Source organism: Biomphalaria glabrata, chromosome 3 (assembly GCF_947242115.1).
Source record: "Biomphalaria glabrata chromosome 3, xgBioGlab47.1, whole genome shotgun sequence".
NCBI classification, from domain to species: Eukaryota; Metazoa; Mollusca; class Gastropoda; family Planorbidae; genus Biomphalaria; species Biomphalaria glabrata.
Genome location: NC_074713.1, coordinates 4,524,779 through 4,543,436, shown reverse-complemented (window position 1 = coordinate 4,543,436; position 18,658 = coordinate 4,524,779). Strand labels below are relative to the sequence as shown.

The 18,658-nt window shown below is 37.6% G+C and overlaps 2 protein-coding genes across 5 annotated transcripts in view; one reads left to right on the top strand and one right to left on the bottom strand.

The window, feature by feature from the left end:
- The window catches only part of LOC106059195 (circularly permutated Ras protein 1-like), a 36,574-nt gene extending 33,641 nt beyond the window's left edge, over window positions 1–2,933 (bottom strand). Inside the window, exon 1 of the mRNA XM_056022994.1 lies at window positions 2,821–2,933. The gene's annotated coding sequence lies outside the window, so the exon portion shown is untranslated. The remainder of the gene's footprint in view (window positions 1–2,820) is intronic.
- The window catches only part of LOC106059179 (glutamate receptor ionotropic, kainate glr-3-like), a 22,761-nt gene continuing 5,280 nt past the window's right edge, over window positions 1,178–18,658 (top strand). Inside the window, exons 1-10 of one of the 4 annotated variants that reach the window (XM_056022998.1) lie at window positions 1,178–1,446; window positions 5,957–6,220; window positions 7,615–7,856; window positions 8,967–9,149; window positions 11,191–11,370; window positions 12,922–13,013; window positions 15,828–15,915; window positions 16,879–17,040; window positions 17,320–17,476; window positions 18,317–18,534. In XM_056022998.1, the coding sequence (XP_055878973.1) occupies window positions 1,326–1,446; window positions 5,957–6,220; window positions 7,615–7,856; window positions 8,967–9,149; window positions 11,191–11,370; window positions 12,922–13,013; window positions 15,828–15,915; window positions 16,879–17,040; window positions 17,320–17,476; window positions 18,317–18,534 (1,707 nt within the window). In that variant the 5' untranslated portion in view covers window positions 1,178–1,325. Of the gene's footprint in view, window positions 1,447–1,487; window positions 1,648–5,956; window positions 6,221–7,614; window positions 7,857–8,966; window positions 9,150–11,190; window positions 11,371–12,921; window positions 13,014–15,827; window positions 15,916–16,878; window positions 17,041–17,319; window positions 17,477–18,316; window positions 18,535–18,658 lie in introns of those variants that run through there. The other 3 variants (XM_056022997.1, XM_056023000.1, XM_056022999.1) reach the window with 3 other exon arrangements.

The window sequence follows — 18,658 nt, the reverse complement described above, 5'->3', positions numbered from 1 at the left end:
ACCTATTATTTATTTACTGGTAATTAATTATTTTGATCGATACCAACGGGGGCATATACTCCTTCAGTATTCACATATATGGCTAAGTATGTCGGGTTTGGTTCCCTCAGATAGTTGTCCTCGTTATCTCCCCCACACCAATTCTCGGATCAAGTTGGAACTTCAAACAATTCATGATTGTACCTAACATCACGTGAATCAATAAAAATTTTTTTTAATCAATTAGTCAATTAATTATTGGTAATTAATTATTGTGTTTGATATCGAATAACAGAAATAACTTCTATATTATTGAGAAATATAGTTGTATAGCTTTGTTTTTTTTTTTTTACGTACTGTTTTATATTTTTCATGTTTCTTTTTGAATCGCCTTTCACGAAAACAATATTTAAGGTGCTGTCCCGACAACGACCCACAAAACAAACACAAGAACCTTTTCGTTTCCTTGACACTTTATCATTGGATAAAACCCGACATTTTGGTGTAAACTTCACGTGTAGTGTTGAAGCGACTGTTTTTTGAACGCCTATTTTGTGAGCTCTTCCTCTGCTCTTATATTTTATCTAAGTGTAGTGGCCCAAGGGCTCGACAGACTAAGGGATGGGTGAAGGTGAATGCAAACCTGTAATGTACATTTCTTTAAGGATATGAAACGTTATTCTTATAGAAATGAACTGATATTCATTCTCTGGCACTGCCCCAGTCGAGATTCCTTAGATGGAAACAGATTTTCTTGTAGCGCTCTTAACGGTGAGGAATTTTTTGGTCCTTTCTTAACCGCCAATCGGGATAGTGGCGGCTACGATTCCGTACTGGACTTGATCGAAGGTCCTTCTATCAGGGACAGCACCTTTCAGGTGTGTCAGGCGCGAGTCATCGGTTGGATTGACCTATGGTTATGAGGCTGTGTATTATTTTTATTTCTATAATGCTTTTTTTACACACTGGTGTTAATGCCATTTTTACTTAGTTCTCAAATATGTATTTGTATCAACATAATTTTTTTCATAAAAAAAAAAGAGAGACGGTCTTCATGTCCCCCACACCACTCTTCTCAGCATGTCGCGCGTCCTGCACCCGCTCGCCCCACAGTTTGAGAAACGCTAGCCATTAGACAACTGTTCCATTAAGTTAGACAGCGTGTCGCTTACGGTGAAAAACCACAAATTAAAAACAATCAACCTGGCACTATTCTTTTACTATCAAAATGTCTGAAAAAAAAAATTTCTTTTTTATCTGAGGACTGGTCATTACGTTTCTCTAGTTTTAATTGGAGCGCAAGCCAATGGCGATCTCGCTGTAAAGCAACTGGGGACGAAGACATAATGAAACCCACAAAGTATTGCAAACCAAAGAACATTCGATACGTGTGTGTGGCTCAAAACAGAGCGAGTGTCATGTTATTGTGGATCTCGGTGATAACGGCGGACTTCGTTCCTCCTTACGGTAGGCTTGCTTTTACGCCATTGATCGCTAGCATGCACAGCATATTTTACTCACATGTACATTTATTCTTGAGTTTGAAAATACTTTCCACAAACCATATTTCTTTGATTGTATTCGTATCAATTATCATGTACTTAAAGACCTCGACTGGTTCCTCTCTGGTTTTACAAGATGTCCGCCAAATTAACTGTGTATCACGTGGTAAGTAGGTAATAACCTTTCTCTCTCTCTCTCTCTTGGTCTTTATTTCTTCTTCTTCAACATACTAGACAATGAAATGATTATCGCAGCACCTTGTAGAACGGTGTGGTGGCCTATTTAGCTTCAACTGGGTTATAGGATCTTTGTTTAGTTCCCAACCCGGAAGTATCTTCGCATGAATGCGTTGGCTTCCTGGATCCAGGAGTAAACCGATGGGCACCATATTTTTACTCCCGTCATTAGCATATCTGCGTCCACATAACAGACGCCTCCACTGAGGCGCCACTATGAGGCCACAAGAGCTGGAAATCTTGGGAGGTAACACAGACCAGGCTCATCCTCTTCCCGGATTGTTGACCCTATGGCACCATAGTGTGGTCATTTCTTATCAAATCTCTGTGATGTTAAGACTAGAAACCATTTGGCATATTTATTACTTACTGTGAGATAGCATAAATGAGATCTAAATAGGATCGTAATGGCAATGGACCCCACGATGACCTGCTTACCACTGTAACACACACACACACACAAAGCAAACTAAAATTTTACGGTCACATCACAAAGTTCAAAGGTCTTGCGAAGACCTTCCTGAAGGGAACAGTACCAGGAAAAAGAAAAAGAGGCAGACAGAAAAAGCAACGAGAAGACATCAAAGAATGAACGGGCCTGTCATTTTATGATAAATAGACATAGGACTGGAGAAAGATGATTGACAGATCATGGGTGTGTGCAAACTGAATAACGTTTTCTTGAGATTAATTCAGAATGTTATCATTTCAATGTTTCATCCAAAGAATATTAAACCTTTCTTACGCAAGAATAGTCAAAGTTCTCCAGAAAACAGTATTTGTTAATAATGTAGAGTACCGTGGATGCTGGTACCTTAACTGTTAAATTGGCTGTGTGTGTTTGAAGACAATAGGCTCGGTGTGGGTAGAGACATGAGTCTGATAGTTGCTAGTTAAACATCCGGTAAGAGTGTTAAATCATTTACAAATGTAAACTACAGAAGAGGGTTGCTGAAACCTATTAAAAACACCCAAATGCCTAATGCACATATACTTCCTTAATAAAAATAATTTTTAAAAAATACCTGAGTAAAAACAACAACAACAACAACAAAAAAAAAAACAACAACAGACAATTCACAACAAATAAAGAAAAACGTACTCGCTAACACCCCGCTCCTAACACTAGTGTTACTACGTCGACCAAGTGGCTACATCTCCAGGAGAAGGCTACATGACATTGTGCTCTTCAAGCCTCGTTTAGCTCAACGACGGTCTGTCCATCTTTTGTGACAAACTGGCGAGGAAAATCAAGAATAATACAAACAATCATTTAAAAAGAAATTAGGCAAAGCTTATCCAAAGGGGAAAGAGTCACATTTACAGCATATATATCTCAATATTGAAAGATTTATTTCCCTTATTGATATAAAAAATATTAATTACCTAGATTTACTTTTTAACTAATTGGTTAATTTTTAAAAAATGTTTTTGTTAGGAGCAATTTGTCATCATCTGGAAGTACATAGAAGCCTAATTCATAAAGCGCTAGGTGTGGGTGTGTAATGTGTGTTTCGTGTGTGAATGTTGTTCGTATTTGCATCTATATTGTTATTGTACAGTAGTCATGCATATTAACCAATGGCATAAATTCTGTCAAGTCATTGGTTTTCCTGGCTAGCTCAGGCAACCCATTCCATGCTCTAATAGCACTAGGGAAGAAGAAGCATTTGTACAAATTTGTCTTAGCATATGGGACGAGGAATGTGCCTTTATCTTTGTGTCTTTCTGAGTATTTTATTAAATTTTGTTTTTGTATCTGAAGATTATGGTTCACTGTTTTATGTATAGTTGCTACTTTACTTTTGAGTCTTCTATCCTGAAGGCTTTCTAAATTTAGGGATTTTACTAGAGGTGCTACTCTAGTCAAATGTGAATATTCGTTTGTTATGAATCTCACAAATCTATTTTGTGTCTGTTCCAGTTTCTTAATGTTTTCTTGAGTTGAGGGATCCCAAACGGAGGATCCATATTCTATTATTGGCCTAACCAAGGTTAAATAACATTTTTATTTAGTTGGCAACTTTGATGTGTTTTTAGCGTCCTTGACATTGATTAGTTTCATCTTGAAAATCTCCAAGCTTTCATTTTCTTCTTCTTCTTGTTCGATCTAAGCTTGGTGAAAAGTGTAGCCTAAGATGAATTGTGATTGAATCTCGAGATCACGTGACGAACCCAAATATATAATTCACTTGTGATTGGAACTGTAGACAACAAAGGTGGAGAATAGAACTATCAATGTACAGTTTTGATGTGTGTTACCGACCGGGGGATGACAACATGGCCGCCGACGCTCTTTCTCGTGGATTCTGTGCAAGTACAACCACCCCTAGGTCTTTGAAAGAACTTCACAACACTCTTTGTCATCCTGGCATAGTGCGAATGCTCCATTTCGTCCGGTCAAAGAATCTTCCGTATGCAGTTGAAGAAATAAGAACTGTAGTAAACAATTGCCCCATCTGTGCAGAGATAAAACCTCGTTTTTATCAACCATCTGCCGGCAGCTTAGTAAAAGCCACATCACCATTTGGCTCCGAGAGGTGACTCATCTTCTGATACAGCTAGTTTTAATACGAATTTTTCAAATGTGTGAAGCCAGTGCTTCCAGATCCTTTGAGCGTCCGGATCATTAGGATCCACCACCAATCTTTCAGGTCTTAGAAAACGATCCATACTTAAGGTTCTTATCTGCACAATTAATCCACAGGATTCTTGTTCAATAAATTGTAGTGACCTAATAAAATACTACAGGAAGACATGTCTTGAAGCTAGGCTTTATCGAACAAGAATGACAAAACAGTTCACAATAACACAGTACACACACACACACACAAGCTGACCTGGACACCATGACATTTTGACACACTAGAACAGATCAGTTCACAACACACAACAGGAAGCATAAATACACAACAGTCTGTACGATACTACGTAACATAAAACTGACAAAACATCATGAAATGTAGAAGTTAGAGATTCCATTAGATTCATCCGAGTATGACAACACTAGCGCGATTTCTACAAAACTATAAGAAATACGTTTAGCCTTAGTGTGTACGGGATTGAAGCTCACCAGAGTAGTCTGTTATGTTATATTATTAAGGAAAATGCATTAGACTAACAGTACACTGTAAAGTCTGTACAAATCAGTCAGGACGCTCCGTGGGTACCTTTAAACAGAGAACATTATACATTTCGTTACGTGTTTCATAATCGTTGAAAGTGAACCCACCAATTTGCCCGATTGCCCATATAGCCAGTCCGCCCCTGTGTAGTGCAGTGGTCTAGTTTTTAGCTTAGAGATTATATTAGTTTGTTTATACCATAGTTTGCATTGTATTTAGTGACAGTAAAAAGTAGCGACAGACTAATGACGTTGCAGAATAAGAGCAAGCAAAAAGGCAATATGGTTTGGGCTTGAAGCAAGAAGCACGGTTAACTCTTTCTCTCCTAACTGACGATACCAGCGTTGATTCCACCAGAATGTGGTAAATAATTACGGAGAGAAAGAGTTAATGAACTGAGAGGAAACATCAACGAATTTACAAACATGAGGATCATCCCCATCATGTAAATAAAAATCGTTGAAGAATTCACATGTGTATGTATCATTGTTATCAAGTGTATCATTGTTACCTTATGATAGAGGCTTGGTGGTAATGCACATGGTTTACAATGGGTCACGAGATCAAATCCCTGTGAAGATTGGGGTTTTAAACTTCGGGATTTTTAAGACGCCATTTTGTCCACACAACTCTATTATTGAGTTCATGAATTAGTTGGAGAAAGTTAAGACGGTCATTGTACATTCCATTAGACACCCATGACCTTTACTTAATCTTTCAGAATAACGGTGAATGTCAAAAGATATTGTTTTGTGTAACCAAGATAGCTGTAACTGTCTAAAGATATTGTTACAGCTTTCTTTAGAAAACTACCTTAGTTTCTCACCAAGTTTATGTGTCTCTGGGTTCTGGGTTCAGCTGTAAGGACAAAGCACTAAATAACTCGGTCAAGACGAACACACAACGTTATTACTCTTGATATCGTATATCACACACTGACCTCTGATATCGTGAAAAAACTAACACACTTCCGGTCATTCGTGCATACATTCTGAACTATATATAAATAGATTATACACATATACACACATTCTTCCGTGACAGATACTGTTTTTGTGTTGCCAAAATAAAAGTCGAGATTAATTTCCCTTTAATATATTTTTTTGTCTGTAGATCAGTGGTTTCATGTCAACAAATGTTTTCCACCATCACAACAAGACAACATTCCTCAGTGGTCGATGCTAAATATAGAGCAAGGATATAATGACAACTCCGAGTGGCTGCTTGTGCATGATTCCTGTTTCAGGAGAGCGTACAATGATTCCTATTTTGGAGGTGAAAACTTAATTGACTATCCAAACGGCTTCCGTGTATTGTATGCAAGTCTTCAAGGCCTCAACTGGACCAGGGTCATTATAGTATATGAAGCCCGCTTCGGTGAGTAATTGAAAAAGTTTTACAATACACTGATTCAGAGTTTGTCAACCCACTGCACCATAGATTGCACAACACACTGCACCACAGATTGACAATACACTGCACCACAGATTGACAACACACTGCTCCACAGATTGTCAACACTGCACCACAGATTTACAATACACTGCACCACAGATTGACAACACACTGCTCCACAGATTGACAACACACTGCTCCACAGATTGCACAACACACTGCACCACAGATTGACAACACACTGCTCCACAGATTGACAACACACTGCACCACAGATTGACAACACTGCACCACAGATTGACAACACACTGCACCACAGATTGACAACACACTGCACCACAGATTGCACAACACACTGCACCAGAGATTGACAACACACTGCACCATAAATTGCACTACACACTGCACCACAGATTGAACAACACACTGCACCAGAGATTGACAACACACTGCACTATAGATTGCACAACACACTGCACCACAGATTGACAACACACTGCACCACAGATTGACAACACACTGCACCACAGATTGACAACACACTGCACCACAGATTGACAACACACTGCACCACAGATTGACAACACACTGCTCCACAGATTGACAACACACTGCATCATAGATTGCACAACACACTGCACCACAGATTGCACAACACACTGCACCAGAGATTGACAACACACTGCACTATAGATTGCACAACACACTGCACCACAGATTGACAACACACTGCACCACAGATTGACAACACACTGCACCACAGATTGCACAACACACTGCACCAGAGATTGACAACACACTGCACCATAGATTGCACTACACACTGCACCACAGATTGCACAACACACTGCACCAGAGATTGACAACACACTGCACTATAGATTGCACAACACACTGCACCACAGATTGACAACACACTGCACCACAGATTGACAACACACTGCACCACAGATTGACAACACACTGCACCACAGATTGACAAAATCTCGCACATATAGCATTACATACTAATAATCATTTAAGAACAACAAACAAACAAAAAATGACTGTTCATTGCAACAAGATAACGAACAATTGTTATAAAAACCTTGCATTCAGGTTTTAACCATGCATTTCATTGGTTTTTTAAACTTTATTTGAGTTGGCTGTTAACTCTTTCTCTCCGTAATTATTTACCACATTCTGGTGGAAACAACGCTGGTATCGTCAGGAGAGAAAGAGTTAAATCTCCAGTTTAAACTTTTTCTTCTTCCGCGTTCTCTTCAGTTTAAAACAAAATTAAACCTTAACAAGAAAAGAGTCAATAGTTTTTGTAACTTCACAGACACAAAACTTTCTCTCCTTTTCTGTATAACGATCATGAAATATATCTCCAGATCCTTACATTGATGCCATCTCATCGTCTAGACAAATATTAGTAACACTTTTTCGTATTGGAGACAAAGGTCTGAACACAACTTCTTCGCATCAAGGGGAAGAGCCTAATGTACCAACTTGGAGATCAAGTCTAACTATAGGTCTAATCGTAGACAGTCTATACCAGCTAGTGAAACAAGAGTCCAAGCTGAACATTTTAGTCATTTGTTCTGATGAATGTCTTGGACATGTTCTCATGGAGGTAAGATACATATGGCTCTCGACTCTCGACCTGCAGGCCAATTATATCAGGGGAGGACTGGATCTATAGATTTTTAGGCGATTGCTCTGCGGGGCGGCACTCCAAGGGCTAGTGGGGCTACGTCAAAAGGATCGCTTGGAGCTTAATTTTGCTCGTAATAGAAGGGGCCCATAAAAAGTCACACCTAGCCCTTGCATTGCCATTTATATAAAAAATTTTTTTTTACAGAAGTCTTTCTTTTATAAACTAAAGTGAGATTCCAAGTCAGGTCTTAGATCCTGGCAATGTTGAATTCTATCCACGCTCTTCCAATTATTCTTATTGCGCCTCATTGATAGCAAAAACTTGTTTAAGACAAATCGAGACAATATTCTTACATGCCCTGTGGTTGTCCTAGTTTTTTTTTTAAATTCGTTTGAATATCTTTACAAAAATTATGCATAAAGCACCTAATGCACTTTGATTAATTAATTAAATCTACTTAAAAAAATAAAAGTAAAAAATGTCTTGCTTTAGATGAAAGAATAATCAATAGAGAATGGTGTAATTATTATTTTTAATCTTATCACCGTGGCTTGCCCTTTAGTCTGTTTGGACTGTTGGGGGATTAAGCCTTTCGATTTCTCTACATTTGTACGCGATAGTTGTTGAAAGTCCTCAGTTTGTATTTGCATCTTTGAGAGAGTCTAAATATGTTGACCCAAATATTGGTTGCAGGATAAGATCGAAATAAACTTTATTGCTAATGATGATATAAAATTGTAAACGGCCTGTAGTTCTTCAAATACAAAAACAAAATTTAATAAAATACTCAGAAAGACACAAAGATAAAGGCACATTCCTCGTCCCATATGCTAGGACAAATGTGTACAGATACTCCTTCTTCCCTAGTGCTATTAGAGCATGGAATGGGTTGCCTGAGCTAGCCAGGAAAACCAGTGACTTGGCAGAATTTAAGTCATTGGTTAATATGCATGACTAAATGCATGACGCGTAGGACGTAATCATCTTCTTTTTTGAAGTAACGTCTGTATTATATAAGATAAGAAGAAGATAAGCCGGTATCTTTCTGCCAATTGGTATTGTAGGCTAATATTCTTTCACCTTTAGGCGAATAAAGAAGATCAAGCTCAAGAGGCGAGTAAAGAACTTCAGATGAGATCTCGCTGGCTTCTCTTTATGACTTCAAGCAATGACATAGAAAGAGTGACTTCTGTTGTACTCAACGTGACCCGTGTAGATAGTGTAGCTCTATTACAATCACTCAATGACAACTTGACATATTTTTACAGTGTAAGTTTGTTTGACCTCGTATTGAAACGTTTTAACCTAGATTCACCTTCATCTATCTCTTAGTCTTTGAACGTTTAGGGCCCCACACATTATCTGTAGATCTCTTTCAATGACAGGCCCGTACATTCTTTAATGTTGTCTTCGCATCGCTTTTTTCTGCCTGCCTCTTCTTCTTTTGCCTGGTACTGTTCCCTGAAGGCTTTGCGAGCCCTGAGGACGTTGGAAATGGAATTAAGATTCTAGAGAAAGATCCTAGGTATCACCTACAAAGAACGCATCAAAAACGAAGAGATTAGAATCAGGACCACAACGGCTAATGGGCCCTATGATGACCTGATAACCACTGTCAAAAAAAAACGCAATCTGAAACTTTACCATATTACAATGTCCTCACGGGTCGAAATGTGCTACATTATATTTAAACAAGATTACAAAGACAGTTTGTGTGGAAACACAAACTTAAAATCGGCCCCCGAAGTGGTCCACCTAGAGCAGGGGTTCTCAACCTGTGGGTCGCGACCCCCTTAGGGGTCGATTGACGATTTGCCAGGGGTCGCCTAAGACCATCGAAAATATGGATTGTTTTTGTCTATTCTTCTATTGCTGTGTGGATTGGGGTCGCCGGAGAGTGGGGATTTTAAAAAGGGGTCGCTGAGCTTAAAAGGTTGAGAACCGCTGACCTAGAGTCTTCACCAGGATTCGAACACGGGACTTCCGGTTCCAAGTGCTTTATCCCTCAGCCACAGCATCTCCATATATTCATTTAGCGTACACTTATATTTTTTAAAATAGTAATTATTAACCTTATCCATACATTAAAAATTAATAATATATGTTACATGTAATAAAGAGAAACTAAAAAAAGATTTATTCTTCTAACAAAATTAGATAAATTGGCAACACAAAAAAAATAATTCTTGACCTACAATTGTGTACAAATGACTTAACAAGACTTTCCCCTCGCAAATAAAAATTAATATCTCCATTGTCATTTGTCTTACAAACTAGACAAAAAAAATCTAGCTAGCTAGATCTAGAAGATAAGTTATTGCCTTAATAATTAAAATTTTGTTCAAATTATCAATACATTTATAATATATATATATATATATATATATATATATATATTATAGATATATCTAGATCTGGGCTCTGTTTAGTCTTATTAGACTGTCAAGTGTAGGTTCTATAATGAGGATATGTCAAAACTGCGCGCTATAAAAGTAGTTCGTTATTTTTTAAACTTATAACTAAAACGAAGTTCGTATCAAAATTATTTTTTTAAAACATTTGAATCAGTATTCTATTCAATGAATTAGTTAATAAAGAAAAATATATTTTAAAATGATCCATTGACACTTTTACCGTTGTGACCTTAGATTCAAGTTTTTTGAACCAATGCCCGAATCTATGAATGAAGTTTGAGTTATTAACGAAGAAATCCATGATCTTTTTTTTTTAAAGTTACCTCCCCTGAAGTTTTTCATTGAAAAGTGGTGTAATTTTTTGAAAAATCTGCTTGCATATATAATTTTAAAAATTAGATGGTTCACTTTCGGAAAAGAAAAAAGTAGCCCTTGCGTCAGAACTTTGAATAAACTAAAATATTATGATGTCCGATTTTCATTTTCTCTTCTAGTTTCTGAGATCTAAACGGGACGGACGGACGGACAGACAGGCCACACAAAACTAATAGCGTCTTTTCCCCTTTCGGGGGCCGCTAAAAATCAAAGTTAGTATAGACTAGTTTAACATTGATACGACTAGTTTAACATTGATACGCGTAGGACTTAATAATCTTCTTTTCTGAAGGAACATTCGTAGTATACAAGAAAACAATATGTAATAGAAATAATCAGTTATCAATTGCATGACTAAATGCATGACGCGTAGGACGTAATCATCTTCTTTTTTTTTAAAGTAACGTCTAAATTATATAAGATAAGAAGATAATCAAAAGCAACTATTGATAGTGATAGCCAGACCATTCCAAGTGTTGCCTATAATCTTGAATTTACTTTTTTTAGTTTTATTTTAACAGCTTCCTGAAAGTGCAATGGCCAAAATAACATCTCTTTACTACGGCAATGGAAGCCGCTATCTCGCTGATGTCGCTATAGTGACGTCACACTTGGATATTGTTCAGCTAGGGGAGGACACCGTGTTTCCAAATGTCAAATTTCACCTCAACCAAAGGCTGCTTAAAGTTGTTATTGCAGAGGTCAGCTACATTTTGTTTTTGTGTTCCAGAGTTCGACCACCTCACATAGCTGTAATAGTAGAGGTTAGCAATATTTTGACCATGAGATCTACACGTGGTCAGTATAGCTGTAATAGCAGAGGTCAGCAATAGTTTGTCTTTGTGTTCCGGAAGTGGTCAGTAAAAGGTTGCCTTACTCTTTCATTGGAATATAGGCCTACTTACAATTTGTAAAAATGTATGTTTCATTGTAGGAACTTTGAAACTTTTTAGGATTAATGTTTATGTTGGCAACCCATACTTGTAGGCCTATATATAGCTATATGCCTTCACAATAGCTGTATAGATAGCATAAATTCTATGAGTAAATTGTCTCTAATTTTCTATAATCTCAATGTGTTTAAAGAACTAAAGAATAGCTAGTCTAGAATCTAATGTGTAACTTATCTCCCATGAGTTTTAGAATGTAGTTAAATGACATTGTTTTCCCTTGTATGGATAATGGATCTATCTATTGCACTGGGGTTTCGGGCCTCCTCGTATGGCTGGTGAGACCGGCCAGGAATATTCGGCTATGTTTGTAAAGTGTTTCACGTGTTTCGGATGTTCCTTCAGAGTTGAAGATAGTTTACTTCCTAGTCCAAAAATCCCGCAGGACGACGGGGGATGGGAGCGGGCAGGATTTGAACCCTCGACCATCCGAACGACAGTCCAGCGCGCAAACCGCACGACCAGGCAGCCATCCAATTTTTATGTACCAATTCGCGAATCTTTGAATGAAGCTTGAGTTATTAATGAAGAAGTCCATGACCTTTAAACAAAAGTTACCTCCCCTGAAGTTTTTCATTGAAAACTGGGCAGGTTATTCCAGCTGTAGCCCGGTAATCTTTCTCTTACTCTAGTGTCCAGGACTTAATATGACCCACATATTAAATAGCTGAATCCCTTTTAAAGTTGGACCTAAGTAAAAAAAAAAAAAAAAGTAAAGTCCCCCTTTCAGATCTTGCGATCTATGATGGTGATGAGGAGTACAGATAATGTTTAGGTCATCTGTTTCTTTGGCCAACGGTTAACGAGCAGGGTGTCATGTGGCCAGCACAACCGCCTTTACTTTCCCAACAAAAGAAACGTACACATTAGAGTTGCGTGGATTTTCTTTTTGTCTCAAATGTGTCTGTTCAAACAGTTTATTTAACATAAATGTTTTTAAAAGACATGTGCGAAGGAATGCTGTCATTATCAACATATCATTATTTATAGTTTTAAGTTCATTGTAATTGTTTTTTAAAAAAAGCAAAACATTGGCTGATATTCAAAAGTTCATATTTTATTTATTCGGCGATAAACAGATGATTTTTAAATCTTAACAAATTCTCATCTGTTAAACGATCATGTATAGTGCTCTAATGCAGAGTAAGCTAAACCAAAAATAAACACTTAATTTAATATATATTCCAATTCTGTTAATGTTCTTAATCACAGCCACAGTACTCATAGGTTATAACTATACAATAAGATCGGATAATTAATGGATATGTTTTTTTCATTATTCACTTTACTGTTCTCATGCAGTGGCCTCCCTTTATAATAAAAGACAAAACAGGCAGCTATAGTGGATTTTGTATGGACATTCTGCGTTACCTTGAGACTCGCTTAAATTTCACGTAAGACTTGTCCTCCATAGCTGTTCCCTTGCACCATCATCATCCATAGCTGTTTCTTTGAATGCACTTTCATCATTCATAGCTGTTCCCTTGCACCATCTTCATCCATAGTCGTTCCCTTGCACCATCTTCATCCATAGTCGTTCCCTTGCATCATCTTCATCCATAGATGTTCCCTTGCACCATCTTCATCCATAGTCGTTCCCTTGCACCATCCTCATCCATAGCTGTTCCCTTGCACCATCTTCACCCATAGCTGTTCCCTTGCACAATCTTCACCCATAGCTGTTCCCTTGCACCATCCTCATCCATAGCCGTTCCCTTGCACCATCTTCACCCATAGCTGTTCCCTTGCACCATCCTCATCCATAGCCGTTCCCTTGCACCATCTTCATCCATAGCCGTTCCCTTGCATCATCTTCATCCATAGATGTTCCCTTGCACCATCTTCATCCATAGTCGTTCCCTTGCACCATCCTCATCCATAGCTGTTCCCTTACACCATCTTCATCCATAGCTGTTGCCTTGCACCATCTTCACCCATAGCTGTTGCCTTGCACCATCTTCACCCATAGCTGTTGCCTTGCACCATCTTCACCCATAGCTGTTCCCTTGCACCATCTTCACCCATAGCTGTTCCCTTGCACCATCTTCACCCATAGCTGTTCCCTTACACCATCTTCACCCATAGCTGTTGCCTTGCACCATCTTCACCCATAGCTGTTCCCTTGCACCATCTTCACCCAAAGCTGTTCCTTTGCACCATCTTCACCCATAGCTGTTCCCTTGCACCATCTTCATCCATAGCTGTTCCCTTGCACCATCTTCATCCAAAGCTGTTCCCTTGAACCATCTTCACCCATAGCTGTTCCCTTGCACCATCTTCATTCATTGTGTTAACGTAGACATGGTCTACATCACACAAATATTGTACATACTTATATATAAGTCATATTCATTGATGTATAGGGCCAGGCAAGTGCAAGATGATGCCCAGAGTCTAAAAGAGACCCATGTTGAAATTTTGTTAAAATACTTTAATAATTATAACGCTTAAATCAACACACTCTGTCTGTCTGGTAAAAAGTGTGCACATGTTATTTCTCCCATATCCAATCTCGGATCAAGATCAAACTTCGCTCAATTATTGATTGACATAGACAAGACATGAATCAATTTTTAAAAAGTCACCAATTAGACAATTAACTACTGGTAGTTCACTATTTTGTTTAATATCAACAAGGAAACTACTACTTCAGTATTCACAGATGTGGCTAAAGGTTGTTGGGTTTAGTCCCCGTAAATAATTGTTAACGCTATTTCTCCCTCACGCATTCTCCGATGAAGTTGATACTTTAAAGTTTCCTAACAAAACATGAATCAATAAACAAAAATACTCAATTAGTCAATTATTTATAGATAATCAATCATTTTGTTCAATATCAATAAGGGAAAAAACTTGTATATTATTGGTAGATATAGTTCAGGACGGAGTTCTTCCCTTTTAGATAAGCTCGTCTTTTTCCCAAAAAAAAAATGGATTTGTTTTATTGTTTAGGCCTAATACATTTTGTGCTCGATACGAGATAGGTAGCTCATCTAGTGAATACATACAATCTTTGAATCATCTATTGGATTAGAACTCAAGTAAAATAAATGAATGTAAACATTTTCTTGGCATCCTAACCATCAGTCCCTTAACTCTTTCCGTAATTATTTACCACATTCTGGTGGAATCAACGCTGGTATCGTCAGTTAGGAGAGAAAGAGGTAATGAGATTGGTCGTAGGGTTGCTGTGATAGTTCGCGTAACAAAATTCCTCCACTCTACGTGATCAGCAGCTGTCCTTTGCAGAAGATCAAGGAGCGGCCACTCTTTCTTTTTGTCCAAGAAGTGTTTCTTTGGAAGACCTTCGTGTTCCCTCCCCTGTACCTTGGGACATGACTTTGAGTGATTCATGTCTTTACAACATGACCAAACCACATTAGCTTTATTCTCTTCACAATATTGAGGAATTCATTCTTTTTGCCTGCCAGCGTATTGACATGAAAAAGTATGAAATCATTTGTTTTCTTGTTCTGATGTTTGATAACCAACGGTTTTTCTGAAGCATTCATTTTCTTTCAGTTTTAGCGTTCATATGGTGGTCAAGCGATGGGTAGCGAAGAATAATGTTTTGATTTTATTTGGAAATTCATTTTCCACACTATAATTATGATAGAATATCTCATATAAGACGGGGTTTTCTCTTTTAAACATACCACATTTCTTGTGATATTTGACCATAGTTATTGAAATGAGTCTTCTAATAGTTAGCCATGTATGCAAAAACTTTTAATTCCACCTCAAGCTAGCATGTAGGCTATCTTTATTACTTGTGTTATTATTGAGTAAATTAAGTTTACTTAACTTTAAACATACACAAACCTGCATATAAAACAAGTTTATACTTAAGCCCAGTGTTTCCCCAAAAAATGTTCCGCGGAGCTCAAGTGTTCCGCGAGGGCTGAATAGATGTTCCACGAACCTACTGGAATAATCAACTAGTAGACCACCACGTGAATTAATCTAAAAAAATAAGCAAAGTGTTCCGTTAAATACTCAGAATGTGCAAAGTGTTCCGCTAAATACTCAGAATGTGCAAAGTGTTCCGCTAAATACTCAGAATGTGCAAAGTGTTCCGCTAAATACTCAGAATGTGCAAAGTGTTCCAATAATGAAAAAGTTAGAGAAACATTGCTTTAGACTATAGGCCTACATAATTTTACATTTATAAGTAATAAATGAATACAACTATATTTACTGTGCTGTAGGTCTATTTTGGTAGATTCTACAAGTCAAGGATGGGGGCGTGAAGTGAATGGTTCATTCAGTGGTATGATTGGACAACTCCAACAAAAGGTTAGTTTGTTACGTTCATTTATAATAGCGATTAGCTTTCTTTCTGTAGCGTGATCCTTTAAAATTGACTTTAAAATTTACACTAACAGTTTTACATGAATCAGAAGTTGTTACAAAAAGTGAATCACTGGAAGAAAGTTTTTGACGGACTTCTTTTGAGATGCTATTGAAGCATAAACGACATAATACATTTCATTATTGGTTGGAGCGGGCTGGATAATAGATTGTTGGTTAGCTATAATAGTAGCCTATTTTTGTACTCTATAGTTCGAAAAATTTGAATAGGCTTACAGTCTCAAACGTATTTTGTATGCACATATACGGCAGTGTAATTTTTTTTTTTTTTTCGGGCTGACACAGATTATTATTTGATTGAATTTAAGCTGATTTTTAACCACTTCCATGCAGAGCGTTTTAAAGAATGTCCTTTTGTAATACTACTGCTATGTAGGCCTAGGTCTATATTGTATCTTCTTATCTTATATAATACAGACGTTACTTCAAAAAAGATGATTACGTCCTACGCGTCATGCATTTAGTGGGATCTAGTGGGAAGCGTGGTCGTGAGGCTAAGTGCGCTTGAACTTGGCTTGCCTTGGCTACCTAGAAGGGGGCTTGAGGTTCGACACGGGCAGAGTTGCGTTTACTGAGCGTCTAAAGGCAGCACGGAAAACCAACTCCTAGATACCCCCTCCCCACAAATGAGATTGGACCAAAGCGCTCTTCATGCATGCTATAAGCATGAAAGTAGCGCTATATAAAAGCTATAATAATATAATAATAATGCATTTTAACCAATGACCTAAATTCTGCTAGGTCACTGGTTTTCCTGGCTAGCTCAGGCAACCCATTCCATGTTCTAATAGCACTAGGGAAGAAGGAGCATTTGTATAAATTTGTCCTAGCATATGGAACGAGGAATGTGCCTTTATCTTTGTGTTTTATTGTTGTTTCTCTGCTCAGCAAGTGGACATCATGATGGCACCCGTTACCATAGACGCAGAAAGAGCGCACGTCATGGATTTTACTTTTCCCTTTTTCATTGACTACACGACAGTGGTTCTCAAAAAGGCAGATCCTTACGATACGAAATGGTTAACACTTATAGAACCTTTCACTTGGCAGGTAGATTTAAATAGATTTAGATCTAGATTATGGATAAATCATTGAAAAAAAAAAAAAAAGAAATACAGTTACTTTTAAACAGCAAAATAGCGTTTTGAAAGACAATACTAGAATAGATCTAGCCTAGATGAGTTGATAGTAGCATAGTGCCCTAGTCTATCAATGTTATAGATCTACTTATTAATTTTTTCTGTGTTTTTTTTAAAGTTACAAAACAAAAGAATTAAATTAGAGCAAGTAACTTGAGTCTAAAATAAATTTGTATTTTCTTTTGCTCAGGTGCATGTAACGATTTTTATTTCATTGTTGTGCTTCACTGCCTTAGTTACACTGCTGGAGAGACTCAACCCATACTATAAATACAGACAATGCCCAAGTCCTTTTCGTGGCTATATTGATTGCCTTTGGTATACTTATGGTGCTTTAATCAATCAAGGTACCGATAGTTTATACATTAAAATTTAATATAAACCTATATTAACACATTTAACTACTTTACAGTTTTTACTCTTAATAAAAAGAATTTTCGAAACACTGGTCAAAGAGTTCTTTAACGTATTTGTTTATTTTAAAAGTCCTTGTGTTTTCCTGCTTTTTGAAAAAAATACCTCATAAAAAAACATTTTTTCTCATCTCTAACTTCCATATCATGCCGGCACCATAGATCCAACAAGGTAGCACTTCTGCTGGCTCTTTATTTCTTAAATTTATGCAAGATAATTTTTTTTTTTAAGCAAGAATAGCACTTAATTGCTTATGTCTAATGTTTATTTTTTAAAAAAGTTCCCCTTTCAGACCTTGTGGTCTATAGGGCAGATGACGTAAAGGTCATCTGATTCTGTGGCCTACAGTTAACAAGGGTGTCATGTGGCCAGCACAACGACCAACCGCCTTTTCTTTTCCCCAACTAACGTCAGGTACCCATTAGAGCTGGGTGAACTCTGAGGCACCAAAAGATCCTGAAATTAAAAATCCCAGTCTTCACCAAGATTTGAACCCCGTACCCCAGCTCAGAAGCCAAGCGCTTTACCGCTCAGCCACTGCGCCTCCTGGTTATTAGTCCAGCATAACTTCTTTGGCTAATATATATGTTATCTCTTGTGGACTTTTTAATAGTGATAATCGTTATGGTCACACCACACCATTGGAACCTAAACTTCTGGCAAAAGAGAGCTGATTTTAGCATGACCTATGTAATTTTATTATTTGATGAAAAATAGGTTTACTCTACAGTAAATACAGAATTCTGTGCATTAAATATTTTGTTTTTCAATAGGTGGTGAGTATTTGCCTAAATCTCTGACTGCAAGAACACTTCTGAGTTGCTGGTGGCTATTCACATTAGTGATTTCCTCCACCTACAGTGGCAATCTCTTTGCTTTTCTGACAGTCTCCAAGGAAACTCCTCCGTTTGATACCCTCCGGGCCATGTTGGAGCACAAGGATTTCAAATGGGGCTTAGTTGGTGAAACTATACTGGAAAGGTTGTTCATGGTAAGTATCAGTATAGACAGATCAAACAGATTTATTCTTTGTCCTAGTATGGCAGCATACTTATAATCCATCGCCAGTAAACTTAAGCATAGTATTTCCTTAATTAAACCAAACAAATCCATTC